This window comes from Tympanuchus pallidicinctus, unplaced genomic scaffold (genome assembly GCF_026119805.1).
Source record: "Tympanuchus pallidicinctus isolate F22 unplaced genomic scaffold, pur_lepc_1.0 scaffold4, whole genome shotgun sequence".
NCBI classification, from domain to species: domain Eukaryota; kingdom Metazoa; phylum Chordata; class Aves; order Galliformes; family Phasianidae; genus Tympanuchus; species Tympanuchus pallidicinctus.
Window position 1 is genome coordinate 8,590,239 of NW_026294758.1, and position 12,724 is coordinate 8,602,962.

Consider the following 12,724-nt stretch of genomic DNA (forward strand, 5'->3'; position numbering starts at 1 on the left):
CTGCTTTACTTAATCATTTTAGGTGATCCACAGAAAATTCATATATTTGGCTGTGTGAGGGGGCCAGATATATATATTTTTTACTCTGTATTAATATTTGCATGAAAAATGAGATCTGGATGACTTGCTTTTCTGTATAGTTTTCAAAGGTGTAAGTTCTTCTTATGCTCAACTCCACAGAGGAAAACATTAACATCCAATGCTCACATCAGTTCTGGCAGCTATCAGCACATATTAACAGCTCCCACCAATTTGATACTGCAAGATTTGTACACATGAACACCAGCTTCACAAAGAGGTCTTTTATCAAAGATCATTCTCAAGATGTTAAGCTCTCAAAGAACAAGAAAATATATCAGCCTATTAAAGAAAGCAATCAGATACACTGGCACTTAAGCAGCAAGCTTAACCTCAGTATTAGGCAACTCCTTTCACCACCAGTATTTGTGAAGCATCATATGAGGAAGTGCAAGCGTTGCAGTTCCTTACAAGCAGCTCACTTCTGAGCTAAGTTATTTTTACCTATCACACATCCAAATGTCATAGATCTCTTAACATACTGACATCACTAGAGTGCTCAAATTAGCTTATTATCCTTGAAGGTTTGCTAAGTTGATCACATAAATTTGGATGTAAACTTCAGTAAGAGCTGCTGCCCAGAAGAAAGGAGAAATCATTGGGTAAAAAACTGCTGCTGCAGGTGTAGCATATTTTGAAGACAGACAACCTCACAGAACAGACTGTTCTAAAATGAGTAAGTCACAGGCCATGACCCTTACTAATATGACAGAAGGACTAAAACAATCACAGTGAGAAAACAAACACTGTTAACAGAACAGCCACTAGTTGGTTCAAACATTTTTGTTTTTGGTTCAGACCCAAAGTCAATAACCAGTTTCTAATAACCAGCCCAGCACCTGCAACTAGCTCTTGACTAACAGATGTTATTGCTAGAAATTCTTACTGTAAACTGAAAACTGAAATGGAAACTATGCCTTGTCTGGTTCATAGAACTGGCATATTCTTTTCTCTACAAACTTCCAAGTGAGTAGAAAAAAAAAAATTAAAATGTATCTTAAGGAAATAAATTAAAAAGAACCTGAAGTACACACCATCACTAAGAAAAAAATCCCACCAAAGTGCACCAACTTCTCCCCAAGACAGAGCAGTCAGATACCAGCTTAAGAGAATCCATTCCTAGCTTTCACAGAATCACAGAGTTGTAGGGGTTAGAAGGGACCTCCAGAGATCACTGAGTCCAACCCCCTGCAAAATGGGCTCCCTACAGCAGGCTGCATAGTGGGGTGTCCAGGCAGGTCTGAAATATCTCCAGAGATGCTGAATCCACAGCCTCCCTGGGCAGCCTGTTCCAGCACTCTGTCACCTTACTATGAAGTTCCTTCTCATATTGGTGCAGAACTTCCTATGATCAAGTTTAGGGTCATTTCCTCTTGTCCTGTCCCCACAGAGCCCTGACAAGAGGTTGGCCACGTCCTTTTGACTCCCACTCTTAAGATACTTATAAGCATTAACAACATCACCTCTAAGTCTTCTTTTCTCAAGGCTGCACAGAGCCAGGTCACCCAGCCTTTCCTAACGGGGGAGATGCCCTTTACCATCTTCATGTCCTTCTGCTGGACTCTCTCTCCAGGAGATCCCTGTTTTGTACCAAGCAGCCCAGAACTGGATGCAGAACACCAGGTGAGGCCTGACCAGGGCAGAGCAGAGGGGGAGGATCACCTCCCTTGACCTGCTGGCTGTGCTCCTTTTAATGCACTCCAGGATCCCACTGGCCTTCCTGACCACCAGGGACAGTGCTGGCTCATGGCCAACTTGTCATCCACCAAAACCCCCAGGACCAGAGTCCTTCCCTACAGACCTCGTCTCCAGCAGATCATGTCCCAACCTCTACTGATACTTGCAGTTATTCCTTCCCAGGTGCAAGAGTGGAAAAATTGTAATTTTCTTTTTTTCCTGTAAATAATGAAAGAGTATGGGAGTAACTTAACAGCCTTGCTCCTCTATGAGCGCTGGAGGCAGAAGGCACAGGCAACTATGTCCAGCAGCTACACGTGCAGCTGAAGGCCCGTATTTCAGACAACAACTCATGATCTAATTACTTACTCTACAGTAGAAACTTATGGATGGACAATATTTAAATACATCTCAAAGCTCTTAAAAATACTGCTGATACAAAATGAATCATTGATCACAATGTTCCCCATATGTATGAAGTCTATAGGTCAACATAAAGTAATTCATTTTTGGCCAAATATACAACAAAGTGACTTTTACACTAAAAGTGAAAATACTTAAATGAGTTTAGCAAGGCAGTTTATTTACAGAGCCAAGAAACACAATACTCATGAATGCAGCAGTGAGGTTTATTAGCTTCCAACAGAGCAGATGGAAAACTCATTTTCTTCTACCTTTACAGCCCAGTTTTATTTTGTTCTGTCAAAGAACTTATGGGTCAGCAGAGATGAGGTAAGGAATATCTAAAAAAAATTATTTCAGATATTTTCCTATGTCTGCCCCAGGAAAGCTACAGCAAAGAAGCTGTAATACAGTCAAAGAAGTCTGAAAAAAATATCCCAGATCCAGACTTACATCAACACAGATTAGGAAATCATAATTTACTTATCACCTTTTTTTAATGGATGGATAATGAAAAAAAATACATTCAAACCTACACGAGCTAAAGAATACCCTCTTTTTTTTTTTTTCGGCTGCAAAACTGTGATTGTTTATAATCCCAAAGAGCCAGTCTCTCCTTTCAGAAGCCACCCACAGCATTTCCTTTTGCCTGGATTTTATAGCATCTAATAATTCAATATAAAGGAACAATATAATTTATGAAATGTAGAATGTCATTATTTTCCTCTCCAGTTAGCCTCTGTTCCAGTAGGCTAGGTAGATGTACTTTTCTGGAATTTCAACACATTGAACAAAAAAAACCAGAGTTACATTCATATTTTAATTAGGTCTTTCTTCGACAGAAACTAAGGTTTATACCATCAAGCCTAAAGCAAATCCCTCGTGTATTCTTATCATTTTCCTTCTACTGAAAGGCTAGATTAACATCACTGTCCAGCAAAATGGTCCTAAAAAAGGAAAAGGTAATTATACTTGTGAGAGCGTAGCACCTAAACCTGCTTTGGCAGGGGGGTTGGTCTCGATGATCTCTTGAGGTCCATTTCAACCCCTGCAATTCTGTGATTCTGTGAAATGACCCTTTTTTTTTCTTCTTTAAAGAACTCCCATGCTGCCAGTGATACAAAGCTGGAAGTTCTTCACAGGGATACAACTGTATTATACAAACTTCCTGATCAGAATAAGATATTGCAAATCTATCTTACACTCCATAAATTCCTGTTCTTCTCTGTTTGAAACTCCACAGAGCCTCAGTCAGTACACAAACTGCCCTTCACAAACCGGTTTTACTTTGTTAGACATGCAGTATGTCAGAAGCTTTCAGTTCAATGCCATATGCATTTAAAAGAATGTCTTCCACAGAAAAACTCAAACTCATTAAATCAGTTTCATTCACTTTCTCACAGCACTCACTTTAGTTGAAACAATCTGGCTGCTAACTCTTGTTCCTTCTGTCAGGTTCTCATCAATATCTAATCCAGCCACCTTCTTTTATAGCCAGATGAGAATTGGCTGTCCTAAAATATATCCATTCCAGACGGCTCTGTGTCTACAAAAGATTGCCTTTATATACTGTATAAACTACTAGCACTAGAAAGCTTCATTCCTGAACCACTGTCTCTTCAAGCCATAAAATTACATAACACAAATATAAAAGAACCAGGAAAGCCCTTCTGTTTTTTCACTCTCTTATCTTAAAATAGTTTCAGAGAGTCAACAAACCGGTCAATATATTCTAAAGTCTCTTAGTAAATAAAAGTTCAAATATATGGAAATTTTTAAGTTCAGAATAAAGATAATGGACTTGTGTATACAGCTATCTATAAAAAATAAGACAGGAACTTATTTTCAAATGGTTGTATCAGGGAATCTATGACATTAGATTAGGACTGTATTCAAAACAGACTATGAACTGACTCAGCAACAAGTAGTAGTAGGGAAAGTGTTACTGCTGAGAACTGTGCAGTCTCAGTTCACACTACCAATAAACTGACGCCCAGTAAAAAGATTTAACAAATGCTATGGAGTTCCACAAGAAAAAAAACTGTACATCACTGTCAAATTAAGAAAATTTAACTTTTCTATTTAATAAGTTTTCCAAGATGCCACTTATTCAGTATGAGAATGATTCTTCTCTGTTACCCCACAAATATATGTATTGCCACGGGTATAACAGAGTGTTTACTCTTCAGACAACACATTAAAATTTGGTTGAAAAAAGTCCCAGATCTAATTTATCAATGAAATTAAAACTCATCTAATCCAAATAAGTCACATATCACTTTATTTTAACTAAAAAAGCAAGGTAAAAATCTTCTCAGTTCAAAGGCTGCACTCCAAAACAGTTTCACAATGTACTATCAGGATATTGTCAGTATCAATATGTCAGCAATTACAGAACAAACAAATCTGAAGAAAAAAGAAACTTGTCCCTCCTTCCTTATTACTCATGCCAATTTTCGAATTCACAAATGTAACAGCATATTTCAGAAAATCATAGGATTTGAAATAAATATGACTGATGAATCCAGTAAAGAATGTTGATGAAAGCTAGCAACACTGCTAATACTGAAATGTACTAATTCATTACTCAATGAACTTTCCAGGAAGTCTACCTTTGACACAACAAGCAATGGTTACAATTGGCTACAATATCAAATTGTATTAAATTAAAATTGAAGTTTTCATTAAAAGGGAATGGCTTCAAAATTCCTCACACCCAGGCAATGAAAATGATTTTAAATAGCACGACAAAGCATTAACTCTCCTTCTCAGAAAAGCACACTCCCTAAAATCCAAGAGCAAGAGTTTACACTGACACGCTAGAAGAAAAAAGTAATTACCAGCAAAAAGATCTTCTCTGTCATCATCTATCATTTCTGCTGGCTTTGGACCATTGAAGATTGTGCTGAGATCTTCTGCTGGAAGACTTGCTGGCTCTGGAGATGAAGGACTTGACTGTTAAAAAACAACAACAACAATGTGAAATAATTGGCACACAACTAGTTCCCATGTGTCAGCATATAGGAATTACTGCAACATTCTTTCATCGCAAAGAAACAAGGGAAGATGTACAGAAGGGAAACCATGTCAGCTATTTCCATTTCCTACTCCTATTGTAATAACAATGGACAAAGGATATGAGCTAGTCAACAGCTCTCCATTCCTCTGTTGAGGGAGAAAAAAGTTATTCATTTCCTCAAACTTAAATAACATGAAACAAAAGCTGCTACAGAAGCATCAAGAATAAAATTATTAGTACTGCTGAATGTAATTTGATTACTGAGCTCCTTTACAGGCTTACAATATAAGGCTTATATTTTTTAGATTTGGATGTGTATGCAGAAAAACTAATAACCATACCTTCAAGTTCCCTATAGAAATTTTTCAGATATTTTTAAAAGAACTTGAAGGCACTAAAAGAACAGAACCTTGCCTATAGACATAAGCAGTTTTTGTATCTTTACAACAGATTGAATTAGGGGATTATTGGTGCAGAGGATAACACTGTACTAACATGTAAGCTGTGCCTACCACAGTTGCACATTCGTGCTTTTTTGTTTGTTTGTCTTGTTTTTAATCACTGAAGCCTAGAATTTTCCTTGTGAAAAGGAGGACACTCAGGAAAACAGAATCAATACTGAAGCTGGGGTACCAGATGTACAGCTTACTCAGAAAACAGATTACTTTCAACTGAAGATCAGCACTTCAGTTACCAAATCCTACTCACTAAGTATCAACCACAGTTATTCCAACAGTACTAGAAAACTTGAAAAACTCACTTCCTGCAGCTTTATCAAAGAAATAAATCTGTTTAAGGAGTTTTCAGCAACAGCTTATCTGCTCACGAACATGTGCACTTCACAAGAGGTGTCTGTAAACTGTGCCACTGTTGCTGAGGATCACAATTCATAACAGATATGAAAAGTTTCAGGTCACACTTCAACAAATGCCAAAAGATCTTAAAAGCAACAACAACCCTGAAAAACAATATAAAAACACTGAAATAACCTGTCCAGATTACATATTGCACAGTAGCACAGCCATCAGAACTAAGGGAGAGGTATTCCTCACAGCTGATTCTTCAAGAAAAGTAGATGTTCTGGCATGACATACAGAACTGTTGCTTTACTTCAAGCAGCAGAGAATAAGACTGGCCCCTAAATCAATCCAAATCACAGACATCTGAAATTCTGGTCAGAGCAAGTAAGGAAGAAGCAGCAGAGGTCCTGACAGAAAAAATGCAAAAATAGCACAGAATTGCTCTTCACAGGACATATGAAATCTCTCTTGACTTGGAAAGGTGTTAAGCTCTTGCCTACTGAAGTCAGAAGAAGGTGAAAGAAAACACAAGGAAACCAGATTCATTTAAATGTAAATTCTACAACTGCTGCAGTGAGAAACAGTTTCATTCAAACAATAGATTATATTCCTTTGTCATAGGCTGCCACTCCCTGAGAAGCCCAAATACAAGGAAACAATCACAAAAACCCGAAGTTGTCTGCTCCTTTTGTTGCATATTTTCCAAGTGCTTGCTGGACTCTCTAGAGCCTACAAGGAAGTTCAGTGCAGATGCAGTGGGGAGCTCAACACATGAGGGTGAGCTTACAAGCAAGCAGTTCACTGGACACACATATACTTCTCACCTCATACTATGTCCATATCCAAATAAATTCCACAGGAAATACAGTGCTACGAGATAATAAAGTTATATTTCTCCATACTTTAAAGCATCATCCTAAGTTATATTACAAGATATAACTAGGAAATTTAAAAATAACTTCCCCTCCTGACACGCTTCATTATTCTACAAATGACAGTGCAGATAGTTTGCATTGCATGGGTGTTCTCAAATTACTTAAGTGTTGACCTTCCAAGTAACACGTTCCAGATGAAACAGCCTATCTCTTGTGTACTGTTTCAGCCACAAATTCAGGACTGTGCACATCAACTATGACAGGAGAGCAAGGAAAAGCTTGATTTCCCTCTGAGAATCAAGCAATTCAAAGTTATATCAACAAAAGCTATTCTGCACAAAAAAAACAAACTTACAGATTACTCATTTCAAAATAGTCTTGCTGATGTTCAACTTCAAGTAAAGCCCCACTATATATTTGCAGATCTGAGGTTCAGCTTCAAGTGGCACTCCACTCCAGCACAGATGCAGAATCACGTGCAGTTAATTTTTTGCTAACTCATCTCCATGAGAAACAGTTGTAAAATGCCAAGCTTCCCTGAACACTTGGTGCATGCAGCAGGTTGTACCCAGCTTTATCCCTTAATTGAGCTGATTAAAGAATGGAGGAAAAAAAAAAATCACTGAAGATTATTTAGATCTTCAAGGCATCCCCCTAATCTACCTCGTATTATCTGAGATAGCTATTTTACTTACTGATTGTTATTTTTCATTATATCTGCTCCTAATTACAAAAAGGAATCCTCGCAGAGAAAAAAAAAATACACCTTGAACTCTTGAACTTGATCCACACATGTCATAATATGAAAACGCTTATGCACCCATATCAGCAAGATAACCAGAGGACATAACCCAGGCCTTCCAACTTTGAAGGAAACAGTCTTTGTAGGAACAGACATAAACGGATGGAAAGATGGCAGTGGGGGAAAACTGTCCATGAAGCACAGGTGGAGAATATAACCTAAATGAGGTCCCTCAGACAACCTAAAGGCACAACAGAAAGCTCAAGAAACAAAGCTTATTCATGCAGCTGTTAAAACTGTTCAAAAGTTACAGTATCTAGAAGTTACTCTTTTCAGAAAGATTTCCAGTGAAAAAGACATGCCATTAATTATTTACCATATGGACATAACACAAAATTTGTATGTGCTGCATAATCTCAAGATCTGTTTTTAAGAATAGAAAATATTAAAGTTTAACTCTGAAGATGATTTCCAGGTAAAGTGTCTTTCCTTCCAAACAGCCTTCTGCTGATATTTCCCAGCTGACTGATCTTTCAATGGCTCTCTGGAAATTTTCAACAGTTGTCATTCTCAGATGTGATAAACGATGGATGAGGTCAAATACCTTCTTAATATTAAAAAAAGAAAAAAGAACTAGAAAGAGAGAGAACTTAAATCAGAATGTATACAAGCTTCTTAAAGATGATTCCTTCTCTGAACATTAACTTTGGATACAGCACCATCTTGTTTCTCAGAGTTTTGCAATGAAATTTTGTTAGTCATCCTCAAAAGTCATCTTCAACAGGACAGCTGTTCTCAGTGAACTACAAAGACACAGAAAGCCACTAGCCCTGAATCTGTCAGAACTAGAATCAGTAATGCCTAATCACCTAATTATTCTGTTCAGCCTTTCCAATTACAAAACAGCAACCACACCAATAGCAATATCAAGCTACAGCTGGAAGTTAAGAGAGCTTATTCCAAATTCTCCAGCTCAACTTCATCCTTTAATGACTACAATATAGAGCTAAAATGTCTAAGAAAGGCTGAGAGAGAATCCAGTACATACAGGGAACAACAAGCAGGGAACAACTAAGTATCAGAAAAGAAAACTGAAGAGAGAGACTAACAACTCACTAACAAGACACACACACACAGCATAGCTGCTCACAAGCTTTAAACCTACCTTATGCCAGTGACTCACAAACCTGTTTATTTCCTGAAATATATATGCCTGTGAAGCTGCTGTCTGGCTCCTAAGCAGAAAGAAATACAGGGGCAGCATCTAACAGCCAAAACATCGGGACACTGGGTATGCAGGACATTCAAGATTCTGCTTTGTTGTTCTCTAACAAACAGATTCCTGATGAGAAGACTTACAACCTAACTAGGGAACCTGCTGTAGTAAATAGGGGGATTGAACACTAGATGATCTCCAGAAGTCCAGCCACTGCGATTTTCTATGGGTCCATTCCAACCTACAACGGCAGTAACAAGGTCAAATTTCTTCACTTTCATTGTGAGTTATATTGGCATGTCAATAAATGAGTAACTCTATAGCTCTGGTGTAGGAAAGCACAAAAACAAGTTCTCACATTTTCTGTTGGCCTAAATGTTTGGTCATCATCCATTTTCTCAATCATAGGGTCTCCCACAGATCAAATTAAAGAGCTGCCTGAACTCTGCCGAGCCTCCTTTGACCCAAACATAGCAGGTTGACAAAAGCAGACTGCCGTACTGTTCCAGTATTTTTGGCAACCTGGATCATTTTCACTGAAACAGCATGGACAGAAGCTCACAAATCACTGCATGGTTAAACAGAACAAAGACAGAGGTAGGAGAGTGAGGCGTATAGTGGAAAGAAAGAGGATGCACACAGTCATACCAGAATAAACTATTAGATGCTTCCATCAGAGATGGGATTTAACACCTAGGAGCAAGACATACTTTCATTAGAATTATACCAATTAATCCTGAATGCAGACTTACTGCTCTGTGAAGACACAGTACAGTGTTCAAGGACTTAACATTTTACTGTCAGATATTTCACTGAGGTCATTACAACTTAAACCATAACTGTCTCTGTTAAACACACAACAATAAAGATAACTGGATACATGTGTATTTCATATTTTGCCTCCTGTACAAAAAAAAAAGCACACACTGCAGGTCTTAGACATAAACTGTTAAACTGTCAATGGATTTACATACACACCCTGACCTAAATGACAGTACTTGACAGATTACCATATCTACTGCACACTCACTGTTTTAAAGTGCCTCAATGCATTTGTCCAATAATAGAAAAAAGTGAAATATAAACATCAATTAAAACGAATAGGTGGCAGCTTAGGTATGTGTTCATATGGCCCCTGCTTTACAGAACAGAGAGTTTTGCTGAAAACTTGGAAACTAAGTAAATCACGGAGGATTATTAATATTACAGTGTTACCTAGGGCACCTTGGTCCTGCAACTACAAAAAAACAGTAGCTGGGACTGTACTGCAGATAAGCACAAACAGAAATAATCATCAGTAACATTCTTCACATAACATATACCACTGACTACCACAGGAAATACAGTCTCAGCTCAGACAGATCATCTGTCCAATTTAGTGTGGCTGTTTGCATTGACGAGAGCAACTGTGGCAACTAAAGACAGATCACCCTGTGCCCATGAATTTAATGGGAGATATTCCATGAGACATTACAATAGTGTTGGCACCATGAAAACTCAAGAATCACTGTACTGCTTAAGGGCACTGAGGATATCTGACCAGGAAGTGAGAACTGTACCAGCTTACACAAGCTGCTGCTCAGACAGCTGCCCAAAGTTCTCAAGCCCTGTTTTCACAGGAAGGGAAGCGTTCTCATTAACTTCAACACAGCAACTTTTCAATCCCTAGAACATTCTCTTGCTACGCCCCAGAATTTCCAGATGTTACAACTCAGTGTGATGTCTTAACATTTTATATTCTAGAATTAAGAGGGTTTAATGCAAAACATGAACTTCCAATATGTGCACAAAGAAGGCTAAAGCTCAGCTTTTTTCTCTTCAGAGAGAAACCAGCTCGAATTAAACAAGCCTCCATTTGATTAGACAACCAAGTCAGTGAGCCTTCCTTATAAACTGCATTTAAATATTTGCTATTTGCTGTTCATAATGCACACTAAATTTATATTTAGTCATAACTAACATGAATGAATCAGCATGTGTTTTCTAAGAGACTTTTTAATATGGAAGCTATTTGGAAGACTTATTAGCAATTTTACAGCTTTTCCAGTGCACAGACAAATTGTAGATAAAGCAAGAGCAGGATGCTTTCTATGCATTTCAAAGAGAACAAAAGCAAGAAAAAAGCTCAGAGGAACCAAGAATAGAAATTTATCATACCAAAAGCAAATGCAGAGCTCCAATACAAACCTAATAAGACCCCTTTTCACACAGCACCATCTTCATATAAATTGGCACCAGACATCATCCCTTGTGATGTTCACCTGAAGTATCTGCAAATAAGTATGTGATCCACAAAGAAAAGTGCAATGGCATTTTGTTGTTACTTTATCAAACTTCCACTACCATTTTCAAATAGCTACTCCAAGAACATTTATTATGGATTAAAACATCAGGACAGAAGCTTAACAAGGCCCACTCTGTGGGATAACTGTTCCTCTTCAGATTAAGGTGCTCTACATGCTTATGTTAAATTACTTAGAATCATGCTACTGAGAAGTTCAAACTTCTGTTCTTCATGAATCATGATCTCTTCCATCCAAATCTGCTATAAAAATCACAAGAGCAGTGATCATCCACAAATTCTGATAGCTGATCAGACATCAAAAAAAGCAAAGACGTCTCCCCTTTCTACTTTGCTAATTTTCTCCGAATAAACAGCACACAAAAGTCAAGTGGCAAAACAGAAATGTCAGCCAAGCCATCTAACTGTATTTTTTTGCCAGGTTCAAGGTAGAAAAGTTTTCAGTAACTACATTTAATTATTAAGATGAGGGCTTCTCATTGTAACTGTGATTTAGGCATTAATTCTATAGTGGTGTAAAATTTAAGCCGCAGTAATTTATCACTAAAAATGATACTTATATTTTACTGTAGTCTTTCTAAATGGATAGAAAAGGAGTCCAGTAACACAGTGTCCCACACAGATGGACAGAAGTCTGCTGATATAATGACACAACTCATTATTCCTTCATGGCATGATTCCACACATCTTTTTTCTGCCACTGCCCAGATCATGCATCACAAACAACTTTAAAGGCTTTAAAACACTCTAAGAATTGCTTTGTATTCTGACCCGTTTTTGTTAAGGACAGGCAATAGCCACAGAAGAACAAAGAAATACACGCTGATCCTACTACTGCAAAGGCCAAGGACAGGAAACTTCAGGGAGAGGCACAGCAACACTTTTATTTGTGAAAGGCTTACCATCTACAACAATAAGGTTTGGAAGAAGACACTGGCAAGGGGGGAATACAACAACGACGCAGCAAGAGAAGCACCTGCCACAATGAACGGGCACACCGGCTGCTTTCAGAAAGAGGAAGTAGTTCCTGGCAGGCTGCTTTTTCCCCGTTTATTCCCTCCTGACACAGCTCTGGCACTGCGCTGTGCCCCGCACCCACCCTCTCACGGGTTTCACCCCTCGACCCGCCAGCCGCCCCAGGGCCGGGCAGAGCGCGGAGTCGCGCGAGCCAAACGAGCGTCGGTGCGGCGGCGGGGCCGGCAGCGCTCGGGGCGGGCCGCGAGCAGCGCGGGGCAGAGCGGCACGGAACAACCAAGCTGCGGGGCTGAAGAAGCGGCCTCCGGCGCCACAACGCTCGCAGATACGGCTCCGTCCGTTTTCCTTACGATCATTACTTCGGCACCAGAGGCGTCTCGGGAGCCGGGCCGCCCGCGGGAGGACAGGTCGGGGCCGGGAGAAGGAGCCGCTCCCGCAGCGGGGCCGCGTAGGGAGCGACAGGCGGCACCGGGCGGGCGGGGGCCGGGCTCTCACCTCCAGCGTGGACACAGTGCTGGTGAAGAGGTCCTCGCCGTCTTCCAGCTCCTCCAGCTCGGCCGGCCGCACCTCCCCCATCGGCGGGGGCTCCCGCTCCGCCGCCATCTTCCCTCCGACCCGGCCGCCTGCGCTCACGTGAC

At 39.6% G+C, this 12,724-nt stretch overlaps 1 protein-coding gene across 1 annotated transcript in view; it reads right to left on the bottom strand.

Moving 5' to 3' along the window:
* SNX2 (sorting nexin 2) overlaps positions 1 to 12,724 on the bottom strand; it is a 33,821-nt gene extending 21,097 nt beyond the window's left edge. Inside the window, exons 1-2 of the mRNA XM_052700599.1 lie at positions 12,582 to 12,724; positions 4,998 to 5,112 (exon numbers count right to left, since the gene is read on the bottom strand). Of these exons, the coding sequence (XP_052556559.1) occupies positions 4,998 to 5,112; positions 12,582 to 12,689 (223 nt within the window). The 5' untranslated portion in view covers positions 12,690 to 12,724. The remainder of the gene's footprint in view (positions 1 to 4,997; positions 5,113 to 12,581) is intronic.